General features: G+C 49.3%; 1 protein-coding gene across 1 annotated transcript in view; it reads left to right on the top strand.

Annotated features, from left to right (window-relative positions):
* The first annotated feature begins 2562 nt into the window (after positions 1-2562).
* CLSTN2 (calsyntenin 2) overlaps positions 2563-17153 on the top strand; it is a 556759-nt gene continuing 542168 nt past the window's right edge. The window contains exon 1 of the mRNA XM_036877289.2: positions 2563-2953. Within this exon, the coding sequence (XP_036733184.2) occupies positions 2578-2953 (376 nt within the window). The 5' untranslated portion in view covers positions 2563-2577. The remainder of the gene's footprint in view (positions 2954-17153) is intronic.

Raw genomic sequence — 17153 nt, 5'->3', positions numbered from 1 at the left:
CTTCTTTCAGATTAAACAAATCTGCCAAATGGCATTTCAGAGACTTGGGAAGTAGGGTTAAGAGGGAGATTTTTATATTTTTTGGACATTGACTATATGCCAGGCACCATACTGAGGGTTTCATGTACATTGTCTCATTTACTTTTTGTAATGATCTTATGAAGTAGCTGTAATGCTCCCTAATCAGCCCCCCTTCAAAGAAAACCATAGAGGCTTAATTCAACAGCTATTTATTGTTTCTCATGAGTCTACTGGGCAGCTCTGATGTGGGCCAGGCTTGGCTGATCTTAGCTGGGCTTGCTCATGTGTCTGTGGTGAACTGGTGGGTCAGCTAGTGCTGAGCAGCCTTGGGTGGTCTTGGAGGGCTGCACAGCTTAGCTCTACTCCCTGTAATCTCTCACCCTCCTGCAGCTTGCCATGGGCTTGTTCTCGTGCTAGTGGCAGGGGTCCAAGAAAGGAAGAAGAAACATGCATGTTACGTGTCTATGGGTCAAAGTAAGTCATATGGCCAAGCTCTGATTTAGGGTTGGAGAGTGTATCCAAAGGGAATGAATTCAGGATGGCATGAACAAATGGGGGCCATTGATTTTCCACAATAGGCATCAATATTACCCCATTTGTAGAGAAGGAGATGGAGGCTAGCAATGCTGTGCCTTTGGGTCACTGCTCTTCCCCTGGTGTCTTTCTCTGCTGTTCTTAGTAATCTACTACTGGGAGTGGGGATGCTTTCCAATCAGCTGTATTTCCCTTTCTTTCTCATTATTTGGTCTGTATTTGAAGCTCATGTATAATTTTTGGGACTAACTAATTGATCCCAATGAAACCCCATAGAATGACCTCAAAGGACAGTGCAGGTGGGTCAGTAAGATTAATCTATTTATTGAAGAAAATAAAGGTAAGCCAGATACGTAATTGGATGGAGGGTAAATGGAAGAAAATGATAAAAATTCAAATTTCTCCTCTTTTTGTTGGTTTCCTTGAGTTTTTTCCTATGTCAGCTTCCCCTTCTCCATGCCATCCTTTTTGAATCCTGACACCAAGTCTGAAAGAGGCAAGATCCTGGTGTTGGTCTGCAGCGTTTGTCAGCTCTCTGACTTTGGATAAGGAAGTTGCCCTAACTTCCCCATGTCTATATTTTGTCATGTGAGAAATGAGAATAATAGCAGAGATGTTGGTTGTATAAGTTAAAGGAGACTTGTAGGTGAAGTGCTCTGCCTGGTCTGAGCCTTCCTGCAGCCACTGTGATTCACAGTTGCCCCCCTCCCACCACCCCCAAACATCTCCTGGTGCCTGGAGATGCAGAAGAGTTGGCCTTCACAACTGCAGCAGCTCCAGGTGAGCTGCCAGGGTGGGGCAGAGGCTGAGCAACATGAGGGTTATTAATGGATTTTATGGCTTTGCTGAGTACCCCAAGCTATAGTTATTATTTATAGGATGCTGTTTAGACACCGTTGCAATACATACATTTTGTTAATTGATTTGTATAGGCTCACAGCTAGCAACCTAGAGATTGTGCATGGCTGTAACACTTACAAATCATTGTAATTGCCTTTTACTGCCCTCTCTCGCTCCCCAGCATCTTGGGACCCCTAATGTCTAATCGAGAGCCCACTGGCAGGATGATACCAACGGTCTGGGTGCTCAATAAGTGTGTTGCATCAATGAATAAATAAAAAACTTTTGTTGTTTTTTCTATCTATCTTATTTCCTCGTCGATTGCTATGAACCCTGAATTGTGACATTGGCCCTGCATATGTGCAAATATGGCCAAGGATTTAGATTGAGCCACAAGTTAATGCTGATGAACCTTGTGTGGCCTGGGGGTGGTGGGGGATCCTCAAGGCATGTGTCTGTGGTCCCAGCACTCAGGGAACTGACAATTACACAGGGCATGCGATGTTACAAGGCGTGATGTCAGATGGCCTGGTCTTAAGCATGTGGAGAGATAACCTCTTGTCATAAAGGTGGTAACTTCTTGCCTGGGCACCATACTTCAAGGATATTTAGGTCCTCATTGCAGCCTTGGCAGGCCCAGCACCCCAAGTTTGCCCCTTCTGAGAGCCTTGAGAGCTCCCTCAGCCTCTGAGAGCCGTGGCTGCCCCTGCCTTTACAAGAGGGTGCGAGTCTGGCCATTGCCCGCCAGGTCCACGGGGATTTGCCCTGCCTGGCAACTGGAGAGCAGCACTCGTGCTGTCCAGCTCCAGCGTGGACCTGGCGCCCTCCCCAGACCAGGCAGCAGAGAGCTGCCAGAGACCGGGCCGAGGGCAGGACCCGCAGCGACGCCCGCCAGCCCCTCCGCACGGATGTCAGCTCCAAGGGCGTGGCAGGGCAGGGTCCCCTGCGTCCCCTCAGACGACATTCAGGCCCCAGGTGACCACTTTTCGTGGGAGCCCACCATCTCCTGAGGACCTTATTTGGAGAGCCAGAGCCAAAGCATCTGCCGCGGGCTCCCTGCAGCCGCCCACCAGCATCCTCTGGGAGCCGAGCCCTGACTGGAGCGGGAGGACGCTGGAGGAAAGTTGGGGGTCGGGGCCGCGGAGCCGGGAGCGCGGAATCCGAAGCCGGTGTCCGCGTCTCATGAATATGCAGGAGCCGCCTCCCTCCCTCCGTGACGTCACGGGCCGTCCCGGGGTGAGCGCGGAGCGGCTCCGGGTCCGCGCCAGTGAGCGCGGCTGCTGCCGGCGAGCCAGCGGCGCGGCGGCGGGCACCGGAGGCCGAGCGCGGCGGCACCCGAAGTGCACCCAGCCGGCGAGGCGAGGCGGCCCGCGGCGCGGCGTGCCCTGGAGGCGAGAGCCGGCGCGGGCAGCAGGCGGCAGCGGCAGCTCGTTGGCAGCGGCGGCGAGGATGCTGACTGGGAGGCTGTGCTGGGTGCCGCTCCTGCTGGCGCTGGGCGTGGGGAGCGGCAGCAGCGGCGGCGGGGGCAGCCGGCGGCGCCGCCTCCTCGCGGCTAAAGGTGGGTGTTGGGGAAGTTTCTTCCTCTCGGAGGAGGGAGGCAGGGCAGGCTGGAGGAGCCAGCGGCGGGGAGACCGGGCTCACACTAGATTTGCACACCTCCGGTACTGCAGTTTTCCCGGCCTCCGTGCGCCCTAGATCCCCGAAGTGAGCGCCCTGCGCCCTGGACCAGAGAGGTTCCACCTGCAGACGCCGGCCCAAGCCTTGGGCGGGGTCCGGGACCGAGGACGAGGCGAGGTCTGGGGAGTCCGGATAACTTTGGGGGCGGTCTGTGCCGAAGTGGGGGTCAGTGCGTGGGTCGCGGCTCCCGCCGGGAAGGCTGGAGCAGGGCGCCGGCGCCGCGGGGAGAGGCAGTAGTCTGCTCCTGCCCGGAAGGAAGCTGCAGCGGCGGCGATTTTAAAGGTGGGAGCAGAGCTTGGCTCCCAGCTTGGGGATGGGGTGGAAACTTGCAGGCTCTAGAGAAGGCCCCCTGGCTTGCCCCAGGCTTCCCCAGGGCGGCTCTGAGCCCCTGGGGAGGGGCGCCCTCTGGGTGAGCGGCGGGGCCCGGAGGAAGTGTGAGACGTGGTGCTCCCCACAGCCTTTCTGACTGCGCTTGGGCTCCCCGCAGCAGAGGCGCCCATCCAGGGGCCCCTCCTCCGCCCCGGCATCGGCTGGAGATCCTGACCTCCCCGCCCCCATCCCCGAAGGAAGCCAGATCCCGGTGAACGCCGGGCAATGTCAGGAGACTGTAGGCTGGCGAGACGCGGACTTTGACAGCTGCCTGGGAGCGCAGTGAAGAGCGCTGGGGTGGGGGCGCCTGGAGGGCGGATCAGAAAGAGAAGGTCACGTGTTTGCCGGACTGTGGGGGGAGAAGCAAGCAAGGAGCACGGGGGTGGGGGGTAGCAGTGGAGGCAGTGACAGATGTGGGCTGGAGCGCCAAGCTTAGTGATAACTTGTTGATTCTCTGCGCTGTTGACAAGGAGGGCATATGCGTGGTTGGAGGGCTGTGGCCAAAATGCCAGCTAACAAGGAAGCGGGACCGTGGTCTCTGGAATCTTGGCTGACTGTCAGAGGACAAAGAGGTTTGCGCCTATAGGTAAAAGAGACTCTCTATTAGACGTAACCTGATTTGCAAGCTGGCTTAAACTACAGTTTACCAGTGGCTCGGGGAGGGAGTATATACCTAGTTTAATTACTCTGGATGGTGGGGCGAGGGGGCCTCAGGAATACTTCTCTCTCAACTTTTGAGTAATAAATTTGAGAAGAACAGGGGAGCTTCTGTTATTCTGTCATCTTTTAATTTTGTGGGGACATGGTTTTGAAACTATTTTATAAGCAGACATCCTATTTCTTTTCATCAGCACCCCTTTCCTCTGCGCACCATAGGCATTTTCTTTGGGGGGAAGACAAAGAAAAACTCATTAAGAGAATGTCACGGAGTGTGTGTGGTAAAGCAGTTGTCGATATGAAGGAATCATTCTGAGAGACTGTTGTTTTGGTGAAAACAGTAATAAAAAAAGTGAATTTCCAAACCTTTTGCTCTCCTTTCCCAATATTAGACACTTTGTTAAAGAGGCAAATGACATGCCTTTGAATATTTTTCATCACTTTGTAGCAGAACAAATGGTTTATTTATAAACAGATGGCTACAAACAAGGTTGCTCACAGCAAGTGAAGTAAGGGGAAAACTTGTTTGGGAAGAGGACTTGGTGTGCTTATGCATTGCTGAATTCTCAGGTTGGAATGGAAAGATGTGCAGAGATAAGAGAGAAAGATTAAAAAGAAAAAAAAATCTAGGCTCTCAGTGATTCTCATTTATGTTTATAGTTATGTGTATTTTAACCAACACTTTTCATCTTCCCCACTAAGAACATATTCATTCGGTGCAAACAAGCCATTTTGTCTTCCCAGTGTAAAAAGTTTATTTGCCATGCAGCACAGGAGTGCTATCTGAATCCCTCCTTGTTCTTCCATCTTTCCCCTACCGTCCACTGGGGGGCTGCAAAGAGCGCTGTTAGCTGCATTAAAAAAAAAAAAAAGACAAATGTGGAATATTTGATCAAAACAGAGACATTTATAATGACACTTTAGTTGGTATTTACAAGGACTGACTTTCTTTATTACAATGCACTTGCATTTTATGTTTCCAAATCTCATATAATCTCGGAAGAACATTTAAGATAATAAAGGTATGCTTCATGTGAAATGCACCCTGCCACTGATTTTGCTATTTCTAAGGTTCAAATCATTATTATTCTCATTACTGAAAAAAGAGAAAAGTCAGAAAGGCATGTGAGGAAGATTGAAGAAAAAACAGCTTTCTTCCTTCATACTATTCTGTATTCATGTGTAGAAGAAAATGGGGGCTGTGGCATCAGACTGCTTGGCCGAGTTGAATGCACCCTCTGGAAAACTGTCTGGAAGCGTGTCTTCCCAGCTTCGGGCTCCTGTGATGTCGTGTCTGTGGTGCGCAGCTTGTTCTGCCTTTGTGTTCCTTGCTTCTTGCCGTAGGGAATGGAGCAGCAGTTAATCCTTGACAACTGTTTGGGGTTTTCACAGAATTACTGTACTTTCATTGCCAACATATTCCTAATTTCAGAAATAATACAGTGCCCAGGCAGTTATTTTAACCACTTCCCTTTACTCTCCTATATCTTAGCTATTCAAAAAAGACAAGCACACTTCTTGCATTCCTTTCAAAGACCAGATCTCATACACATGTTTTAGGAGCAAAGCTGGGAAGGTATTGTGGACCCAAGGACTCTCCAGGGCAGAGAGAGACATGTCTTATCACAGGGAAAGAAGACAATGCAATCTAGACACACATCATAAGGTTTGTGCTGAATTTAGCGATATATCAATGGCTTCAGGTCTCAGAGACCTGGTGCACAGCCCCTCCCCAGTTCTCATGTTCAGGCATAAGTCATTTGGGACAATACTTGAGTAGAGACTGTTGCTTTTTGTAATGCTCACCGGTGTGCCCAGAGCCTGGATTAGTGGTCTGGAGGAGTCCTGGCAGATATAAGAAAGCCACCCCCCTTCCCACCTCACCTGTACCTTCTTGGAGAGCTTTGATCTAGTTGGAGAGAGAAGATTTTTACGTACAAATTTGAAGAGAATGACAGCCAACAGCTTTGTCCAAAGTACATCCACTATGTGCGGGGACCCAGACAAGGGAGATGGAGAAGCAAGAGGGCTTTCAAAAGCAGCATTTGGTAAGAGGAAGGTGAGAGAACAGAGCAGCATTTTAAGTGTTGAAGTATAGTTGTAATAATTGTCCTTTTTGGAGATCCTCCTCAGTATGTAACAGGCACTGTCTTAATCCCTTTACTTGAGCGGTCTCTAACTTTTACAATCCAGGCAGGGCTGGTGGTAGCCTATTTCACAGATGAAGAAACTAAGTCTGAGCGAGGGTAAATGACTTGCCAAGACCACCAGTAGAAGTGTGGTACTGGGGTGAGAATAAGAAGGGTCACCATGCCCAATGCCCCCTGACTATTCATTAGATATTCTCCCTGGTTGGTTTAAAAACAGATCTAGTAAGCACAGGGAAGCTGAGCTGTTTGTATCTGAGTTCCCCAGGGGACCCTGTGGTCCTGCCCCCAGCAGGAGGGGAGCCCAGGCGTGTTATTTAAGACCTGCTGGTGAGGTGAGGAAGTGGGCCTTGCTTCCGTCCATGGAAACCAGAGCTCTTGCTTTGAGCAGCAGCCGCGTCCTCCCTCTCACAGATTCAAAACCCTTGCAGATTCCAAACCGCACATTGCAGAACTTCCCACAGGGGCAAGGGTGATGTGGACTTTTTCTGGTGAGTTGTCCTAAATCATCTCTGGGCAAGTAGCGTGTGTCTCTTAGGGGTGTGACAGTTATTTCCCCAACTGAAACAGAAATGGCAAAAAGCCTCCAGCAACACACAAGTGCAACGCATGCTAACTTGCCGCCATCCTCAGTCACCTGTGGTTCCCGGACCCGGATGTGCTCATTCTCGTCCTAGATGGTCTGGACTGTGTCTCCAGGCTACAAGGTCACCTTCTTCAGCCTAATTACTTGTTACTCAAGACACAGCCAGGCTTAGGCATGGCCTCCCCTAGGAACCTTCCTGACTGGTTCCCCAAGCGGGCCATCCCCAGAAACCTGTGGCTCCCTTTCTGGCATGCCCGTGCTCCTGTCTGGCTCCAGCACTGCTCTGTAAGCCCTGAAGGCTGGAGTCTCATCCTGACTTTTCCATCATCTCGAGGGCACCCTGCCACCTGGGCGCTGGCTGTGAGCTGGGCAGTCAGGGGTAACTGGCTTAGTGAAGCCACCTGCTTGCGATTGCAATGCTAGTGATTGTTGACATAGATGTTTTGGATGTTTTTTCCTCTTCATTATGAAGTACAATTTGGGCTTAGGAGCCAGAGAAACCTGGGTTCCAATCCTGGCCCTACTGCTTCCTAGCTAATTTTGGGCAAATAAGTTAACTTTTTGGAGCCTCAGTTCCTTTTCTATAAAATGGGGACACAAAGCTCTACCTTGTAAAATTGTTGTCAGGATACTGCTTAGAAATCACTTAGCCCAGTTCATGGTGTGTAGGTGGTACTACATACACAGTGATTGGGATTAGGGATCACTTAAACACAGGGTTCTGTCGTCTGAGATTTGATGAAAGTCACCATTTCTGACTTTTTGGCAATCCAGTAACTTTGTTGTATCTCAGTTCAAACTCTGTTCTGCCTCTCTTTTTCTTCCTCTCCCTCTTTGTGTATGTACGCATGTGTGTGGAGATATCACACACAGATATTTATAAACATAAATACATATGCATATACACACACATTTGACTTGAATTGTGAAACATTTACCCCTTTCACTAGTCCATGAATGCCTTTGAGGCCAAGGTCCCCTCCTCAGTCATCTCGAAAGCCCTGGCACTTAACGCAGGGCTGGCTCGGAGCGCTCAGCCATGTGTGCCATGTAAATAAACGCATAAACATGTCGCCATGTGCCAGCGTCAGATGTGTGCGGGTTCTCATCCCCAGAGCAGGAGCTGCTGTGCTGTGATCTGGGCTATAAGGAGAGGTGCCCTGCCCTGTTAGTACTTTGCCTCAGCCCTGCTGTCCCAGGAAGCAGAGACACATCCTTTTTTTAAGACCACCTCTGTGATGATGTGTGTTTGCATGGAAGGAGGTGGCTGAAGCTATGATAACCAAATGACAGTTTGAAACAGGTCATTATTTTGATTATCAGTTTCCAGCCCAGCACTAAGTGGACCTGGGGGAGCGTTTCCCTTGGGATGGCAGGTCTGAGGGTGCATGACCAGAGGACTGCCCTGCGGGAAGGGCTTTGGGCTCAAGACACTGGTACTGAGTAAGAGAGAAAGTCACCATCTTAATCAGCTGGGGATGCTGTGACGAAAATACTGTAGGTGAGGTGGCTTATAGACAAGAGACATTTATTTCTGCAGTTCAGAGAAGTGAATTAACTTGCCCAAGGCCTCTCAGCTTGGAGATGGTAGAACTGAGATTTGAACCTGGAACAGTGTGGTAGACAAGGGTTTCCCACGTCACACAGGCTCACCTACTGGAAGGATGTGCTTGCTGCCTGTCGAGGAAGGCGCTGCTGCCAGAGAGGCTCTGCTACCCTGAGGAGCCTCGTCTGAGGACATTTGGGTCTCACCACAAACCTGCTGAAAGAGGCGGTCTCTGGGTGCCTCGCTGATTCACTTCTCCATCAGCAGCGGCGTGGCCTTGCTTCTTGCCCAGGCAGCTTGAGGCCTTCCTCCGCTGTCATGCTGGCCTCCAGCAGAGAAGGCAGCTGTCTGCAGTGCATGGTCTGAGATGCAGAGCTGCAGCAGAAAGACCTACCCAGCAGGTCATTCTTTTGGGTTAAACATATCCCTCTTCTGACTCCTTTTTCTATTTAGGCAGGCAGGGTTAGTAAAGAATACTACCAGCATGTTCAAATATATTAGATATACCTAAAGGCTGGACACAGGGAGAATGAGGAGGGGATGCTGAAGAGTGAGTGTGCCAAGGGTGGGAGGAGATGGTGTCATGGGGTAGCAGGTATCTTAATGTTGGTAAGATGGCCTATTTATCTTTTATTATTCTGATGTCATGGCAGGATTTTATCTATGTCAATAGGTGAAATAAACACCCGTTTTACAGGTTGGTAAATGAACACCCAGGTCATGTAGCAACAGAGGCAGAAATCAGACCTGTGGGTCAGACTGCGTGCAGTTGATTGTAATCCAGCACCAGGGAGCCAGGTGATGTCATGGATGATACCACCTAACACCATTTCTCTTGTTTCTTAGTGGTTTTCTAGTCCTCCAAACAAGCACTTGTCTCTGATACCATCTCAGGACCCCGTTTGTCCCCAGCTCAGCGCCCTCCACAAATATCAGTCCTCCCAGGGCCATCTGTGGTCCTGATCAGTTTTTCTCCTAGTTCATCTTGTGCCCCCCTCAGAGGCTCATTCAATATCTGTCCCATCTAGGATGCCCTGGGGCACCAGCAATCCCATCTGTGCCCCCCATCCGGTCATCTTTCCTCCAGGAATTTGCTGCTTATGCTGTGGCTTCTGTCTGGGTGAAAGGTGCAACATCCATGCGCTCCCCGGAGCCAGAGTGCCCCGGAATCTCCAGCGTGTTTATCTGTCCTCCTCCATTACACTCCATCCTTCATCTTGCCCAGTTGATTCTACATGTAATCATCTAGAACCTTCCTGTTCCCCTTCATACCCCCATTGCTACTGCCTTATTCAACATCTCTGGTGAACGAAAGCATCAGATTCTAATTTTGACCCTGCTGCCAGGATGGGTTGTGAGAACTCCAGTCCCACCAATCTGTCCCGTTGTGAACTGCATCCTCCACCATCCATGCTAGGGTCTGTTAGGGCCCCAGGGCTCTGAGAATACCTTAACCCTCTTGGCATTCTTCAGGTTTCTTTCCCTCACAGGTTACTGCCTGTGATACCCTATGTCTGAACATCATGGCCTCTTGATGACCCCAGCAGTCTGCTGCTACTCTTTGCTCTTCAAGCTGAGGGAGGTGGCAGAATCTTTGCCACCACGGGGCTCCAGTTCCTGAGGTCCAGTTCTCATATGACATTGTCATGGGGGAGGGGTACTTGGTGACAGGAGAGGGGACAGGCTACTGGCTCCCATCCTGGAGGAAGCCAGCTCTTCTCACTCCTTCTGTCTCTCCCTTACCCACCATAACCCCTTCAGATAGCTCAGATATTCATCGAGCAAAGGCCAGGAAGAGAAACACCTACAGAAAACTTCTGCTTATTTTTAGGCAAAACTAGAGAGTTTGGATCTATCTTGAGAGGACTGGGGTTTGTCATCAGTAGTGAGGCTCCCTGTTGTAACAAGGCAGCTGGGCCCCTGTGCATCCTTGCTCCAGAGGAGGCTCGAGTTGCAAAACTTCAACCCTCTTCTCTCTTGCATCAGTGATTCTCAACCCTGAGGCACAGTGGATTCACATGAGAGAGTTTTAAAATGACAATGATGCCTGGAGCCCCCCACCCCCAGGTTGGGACTTGGGATTTTGTTTAAAGCTCTGAGGTATTTCTAATGTCCAGACAAAGTCAAAAAGCACTCCCCTAACAGTTCCCCAGGGGACTATTTCTTTGCATGAGTTGCAAGGCTACTGCTGCCTGGGGCCTTGTCCCTCTATGGCTCACCACCTCTAGTTTCCCAAACCAAGGTGCCTGTTGCCTTCCTGTGTCCCCAGGCAGCCTGGGAGCCCCTCGCAGGGAAGCATCCTGGTCACCTTGGTGTGCCCAGGGCCCAGCACTGTCTGAGGTCCAGAGTGAAGGCTGAGTTTGCGGGAGTGAGGACGTGCCAGGTATGTCATCCATTCTGGCTGTGAGTCCCTCAGGGCTCTGCCCCTGTGTCTCCTGGTCATGCCACTTCCTGCCTTTGGTCACTGGTGGGAACTGCTCATCAAGTCTCTCTTCTTTAGTTACCTGCCTAGCCTTTCAAACCAATTAACAGCATTCACTTTGTAAAGGTTGAGAACACTCAGATCTGCACATGAATCAGGAGAACATTAACCACACCAGAGTGTGTGAGGGAGTCAGCTCCAGCATATACCATGGGAATTCTCACTGGGAAAGGTTGTAAAACATCACTTTCATCACTTCTAAAAATGCTTAATTGGCTGAGATTTGACTTAAAAGTGACCAATTTGAAAAAAGCCACATCATTTTTGTGACTGTTGCTACTTTACATTTCCATGAAGTCTGTTGTATTATATAGTTAAATAAATCTGCAGTCTTCACACAAGTTTGTCAAGAAAATCACTGTGGAGGATGAAGGAAAGACTGGTCGCCAAGTCACGTGACCCGAGCCCACTGATCTGTGGGAGGCGCTGGGCAAAACACCCAGCCCTCTGGGACTGACTTTGTGGCATCTCCCTCCTCTACCCAAGAAAGTTTTGAGTGTCCACAGGGAAGTGGCTCTGAGTGCCCTTTGAAAGGACAAAGTTTCTAAGAAAATAAGGTGATCAGATCTAAGGAAATTTGTTTTAAGACTTTGGGATTCAAAGCCCCCAAGTAAAACCCTACATCTTTCTTTCTTTAAACTGCCTTACCAATTTGGGTAATTATATTTTCAGGAGAAGTCTGAATTCAGCATTATGTCCCTTCCCAGTTCTTTGATGTTCAGCCTGCATATGTCACACACCTGGTGGTCACCATGGTTACAGGATGAATGCAGCAGTTGCAGGCCCATAAATTTTCAGGGAAGGACCAGTCAAAACTGTTAATATTCTGTCAAGTTGATGTGTCGTTTTCCAATTTGCATGGGTAACTGCATTGCAGCAAATTAATTAAAATAGATAAATGTTAATCTAATGCATGTCTCCTTGTAATTAATGAAATATAACCATTACAGGGGTATTTGATTTATTATTTTAATTTATAAAATGCTGAATTCTCCTATAAAGTTAGATATAGTAATAGGAGAAGCTGACCCATATATAGCATTAGGAAAAATAATCACATTTCTGTAAATTAATCACTCTCTAAAAGGATATAGTTCATTAACACCATGAACTGAAAGTGTTAGATGTAAATTAGATTAACCTTTTTAGTGACACTTCCATTTATATTGCATATTCTCTTCAAACTCAAAGCACTTTACATATATTAATTCAATTAACCCTCCTCAGACCCTTGTTAAGTAAGTACATGTATCAAAGTTGGAAGGGAGGAGAAATGAAACCCTTCAAAAATATTGAAGTCTTGGTCTTAGGATGCATTATTTATGATTTCCTTTGCAGCAGTACAGTTTGTACTGGACTTATATAGCTGCAGAACATGGTTAGGTATTTAGTCTCACTCTCTTGTGCTACCAGGAGACACTAAGCTGGTCACTCCGCACCTGAAGCCAGAGATGCTTCTGCTGGATGCTCAGGCCAAATGCTCTAAGGAAACTTCAGTCTTAGTTCAGAAAATGCACCCAGCAACCCCAGGTGTGGACAGGGCATCTCCAAGTGGTTCTGGGTGGCCAGCCAGACCTTAGTGCCCTACTCGGGCATCCAGAGGGTCATCTTCCCCTGGGCCAGCTGCTGCTCCCCATTTAGCCCCCTTCTCTTGACCATCTGGAGACTGAGGATGGGCTGGGGAGCAAGGCCTTGGGATACTAATAGGAGAAGAGAAAAGAGTGAGAGGGAGATGGAAATAGGGCCTAACCTCTTTATCTGGGGTCTGTCTTCAGGCCTACCTGGGTGGGGGCCACAGACCACTATCCCTTTACCTGCTGGGAATGGAGAGTGAGGACCCAAGAGAGGGAGCAGTCGCTGTCTCGCTGCAAGCTTGCTTCTCAAGGGAAGTTTCCGGAGTGAGGATCTGGGTCTTCTGCAGTAGCTTGTCTCCAGGAATGCCCCATCTCCTGAGGAGACCATGCCTATTTGCAGGACCTCCTGTCCTTGCCTCCTCCCTCCTGGAGATGTGCACCAAGGGGAGAGGATACATTATAAAAGCTATGAAGAATCAGGAAGGAGGCCCTTAGCCTGATTGTGGTGGGTTTGGTGGTCTGGGATTCAGAATGTTTACTTTTCCAATTCTTTCTGCTCTTTCAAATTGTCAAGCCCACCATTCCTCTCCTGGGACAAATTTTCACTGTATTTCACAAACCAGGCCCCTCTGAAATGCAGTTTGTCTCAGATATCAGCCTGCCCTGTAGCTAGTGGTTCCAAATCTACCGTGAGTGATGCTAACCCAAAGGAATGAATCGATAACGGTTAGATGTGAATAGTGTGTAGGGAAACAATTTGGGTGTGGGGATTCTTTCCTCTGCCTCTGGAGTCAGAAAACCTCTTATTCTGGTCCTCCAAGCCAACATGCAAGGACCGTTAAAGCCCACACACTCTTAGAATCTCACTTCCTTGTGCTCTGCCAGTGATACTTTGCACACCTCTCTGCTGCAAATTGCCCCAGTTTGCCCCCTCCAGACCCTGCCTGGGAAGGATTAAGAATCAGGACTTAAAGCCAAGAACTAGAAGACAAGCCATCACTCAGGAAACTCACAGAAATCCTGGAGACTGAGAGAAAGTACTGAGTTTACAGTTCATGGTACTTTAATGGCCTTTCTCCTTCCCTCCCTCCCTTCCTTCCTTCCCTCCTTCTTTCTCTTTATTTCCTTCCTTTTTGGGGTGTTGTTTTTGTTTGTTTGTGGGAGGTTGGATGGTCATTTGTGCAGGAAAGGTGACTAAAATGGTTTGTAATTGGAGTAAAAAGAATTTCACATTCAAGACCTAGATTTTACCTTCCTGTCTCTCTTTTTGTTGGCATTTATTTTTCCCAAAGGAAAACCAATTATTTCAGCTTTATCACCTCATCAGAAATATCAAGATGGGTTGTATCTTGCTTGATTATTAATTGTGAATCATATTTAAGACCTTAGTGATTTCTTCTTCTTTTCATTAGATATTATGAATGAAGCATTTTTAAATTGTACTTGCAACTTTGTCCTCTTTCAACACCCGCTGCCTCCCGGTCACCCTGATCTTCTAGTAGTTAAATCCCAGCTGTGCTACCTAGAGGACTTCAAGGCAGAGACCAGCCAAGAATCTTTGCTGAAGCTGTAGCTTTTCCTGGAGTGTTGCTTTCAGACATGTGCCACCAGCTTTGTCCCAGAGCCCAGTGGGGTGCAGGGAAGGGTTGGCAGAAGTGTTGTGTCTACCTTTCAGCACCCCTCACAACTCCCCATCCCCCCATCCTGTGATCTCTCTTCCTGCCCCCCCCACCACCACCACAGTTTCTCTCTTCAAGACCTTGTTGGCACCAAGGGGTGCTTTTGGAGGTAGAGGACTGCTCTCTGGAGCCACTCCTTAAAATGCTACCAATAATGATGAGACTTCACCATCTTAGTCTTAAAATTTGTTTTTTCAATGTGATGGAAAATGTGAGTAAAAGCGTTTTTAGAAAACTTTTCTACTTCTATTGATGAGAACCATCCAATCCTACTGAAGTCACAGCGCTTGCTCAGCAGCTACAGCTTCCAAACAGGTCACCTGATTCACACCTCCAACCATATGGGCTCCTATGTAGGAAATTTGGAGCTGCCATAGCATCTGCACCAAGTCTGCAGGATGCTGGTACCTGAAGTTCTGCTTACATGATCTCATCAGAGAGGAAACACTTCTGACTTCCCTGTAAACCAAGGTAAGAGGACGTGATGTGTGGTCCCATTTGGTGATGCTTGCCTTTGGAAGGAGGTGGCATTGCTCAACACACAAGGCAAGCAAATCACATGGTGGTGGCATTTTTGGCAGCCTGGCAGGCTGTCTGGAGCATGTGGTGGTTGTGTGAGACAGGTGGGTCTCTGTCATGGTGCTGAAATCATAGTGGAGTGATGATATCAGCTCCTGTGCCCAAATTGTGTGGGCCCTCCAGGGAGAGTCCATGAGACACCTTCTGTCATCTAAAAGCTGGCAGTGGCTGGCCCCAGATCCATGGAAACTGGGCTCCTGCCCAGGTTGGCTGCCAGCACTGGCGGGTTGAGGTTTTTCTCAGCGTTGGGCCCTGGAATGAGACAACCCAGTGCTGGGTGTGGGCAGCTGCATGGCTGGAGGGGAAGGTGTGCACATGGACATCCTCTCTCCCCAGGACCCGGACAACCCTGACTTGGGGAATTTAAGCTCTGCCAGTAACCAGCCCACCCACATGGGCACCGGAGTAGGCACCCCAGGAGGCACAGGAGGGCATTGCCATTCCTTGTGGTACAGGTATGTAGGCTGCTGGAGCTCAGACCCAACCACAGAAGCATGGCCTGGATATAGGCGTCTGATACCTACCCTCATTTAACCGCAGGACACACCTGTTTTCCAGCGTGACTGTCTGCTCACAGGCAGAGTGGGGCTTCTTTAACATGGTGCCCAGCCCCCCACACCTGGCTCAGCAGTCTGCAGAACACTGATCCTTCTCCATCTGTTGCTCTGAGTGTGTTCTCTGGGGTCCTGGAATGTTCTTTTCTCTTGTCCTCACTTCTTCTGGCAGACACTGTCCCCCTGACTCTTGTTCTTCTACTTCAACCATTTCAGGACTGGGGGTGAGGGCTGTGGTGGCAGGGGACTCATTGCTCAGGGAGCACTTGGTAATTTGGGTTCTGCTTGCCTGTTGTCCTTGACTTCTATGTCCCACTGGCCTGTGGACTGAGCCCCTTTCCATCCAATTCTGCACAGCTCCTGGGACACCCACTCATCCGCCCCTGCTCAGAATCCCTCCGTGTTGCTTCACCACGTTCAGCATAAAGTCTACATTTGTTGGCTTATCTCAAAAGACTCTCAGTTGATGCCCTTCTGTTCCTGGGCTAGAAGATAAACTCCTGTGAGCAGAGCCCAGTGCCTGAGACAGAAAAGAAGGAATCCTCTCTCCACTCCTTCTCCTCACGCTTCAGCCCTGACCCCCAGAAGGACCCCAGTTCCCAGCCTTGTGGGGCCTTCTTGTGCCTCATGGGCCTCATCTGCCTCCTGCCCCACTTGTGCCTGAGCTGGAAGCCTGGCAGCTCCCCTCGCAGTGTGAGTGCCTCTTCTGGGACTCCAGCCCTGCCCGCCCCCTGGCCGAGGGAGGTGTCCTTCCTCCCCTCTGCTACAGCTCCCATGCAGACCTCCGTGGTGGCACTTCTCAGACTGTGCCATCCTTGCCCACCTGCCTGCCCCACACTAAACCGTGCATTCCTTGAGGTCAGGGTCTGTGACGTGCTCATTCCTGTGTTGCCAGCAGTTTAGGGTCTAGCACGAGGTAGGTGTTTAGGTAATGGCTAGAGCTCCCTGGAACCCAGCTCTTTGCCTCATGGAGGACGCAGGGCTGGGATGGATATTTCCCTGATTCACTTTTCTCCTTTATGGCCCTGGGTTCCAGTGTCCATCTTCCCTGGGTCCCAGTGCCCATCTTTCTAGGGCAAGCACAGCAGTGTAGGACTGATGGAGATCAGTATGGCTGGCACTGGCATGAGCTGGTGCATTCAGGGATGGGGAGATGGAGCCAGAATGGGGGTAGGTGACCTGTTGGGTATGAGACAGTTTAGGGAGTGGGAAGCTGGATGGCTCAGGACCTTGAACCTCTGAGGCTGATGATGATTCTGGGGGCCATTTCTAGCATGTTTCTTCTTCTGGGATAATTAGTGTAAATAAACTTTCCCATCAGTGATACTACAACACATATTTTGTAGTGCTCCCAGTATTACCCTGGAATGAAATTTACTGATACTATTACCTGCTTGTATACATAATTTAACAGATCAATGTAATGCCTTAACTGAAATATAAAGGAACTAAAGGGAAAATGATGTATAATAAAATAATATGTTATGCTTGGGCCCAGCTTTACTACAGGAAGGTAGTGAATTACTTGCTTGCTATGAATTCCACAGCAAAAAATGCAGACGGATCTGGGTATGTTGTACTGGCAATTCAAATATGGACGGGATTGGGGTAATGTGATGTTTAGAAATGGTGAAATACTTTTGGTGAAGTTCTCAACAAGACAGAGTACACTTGGGCCTCAATGCATAGGGTGCTTGTATTCCTAGAAAACTCAGGGTTTATTAAAGCTACACAAAGTCTCTTTAGCGGACCCACTCCAGTGCCAGTGGTATAAGGAAGAGAACTGTGGAGCTCTGTGTACTGGCCAACATTCAAACTGAGAGGCACCTGGACTCCTGCAACACACACATGTGCACAAACACAGGTGTGCATGCACACACACACACTCACTCATCAGTTACTGGTTCT

This window comes from Manis pentadactyla, chromosome 1 (assembly GCF_030020395.1).
Source record: "Manis pentadactyla isolate mManPen7 chromosome 1, mManPen7.hap1, whole genome shotgun sequence".
NCBI lineage: Eukaryota > Metazoa > Chordata > Mammalia > Pholidota > Manidae > Manis > Manis pentadactyla.
This window is presented reverse-complemented; position numbering and strand designations above follow the sequence as displayed.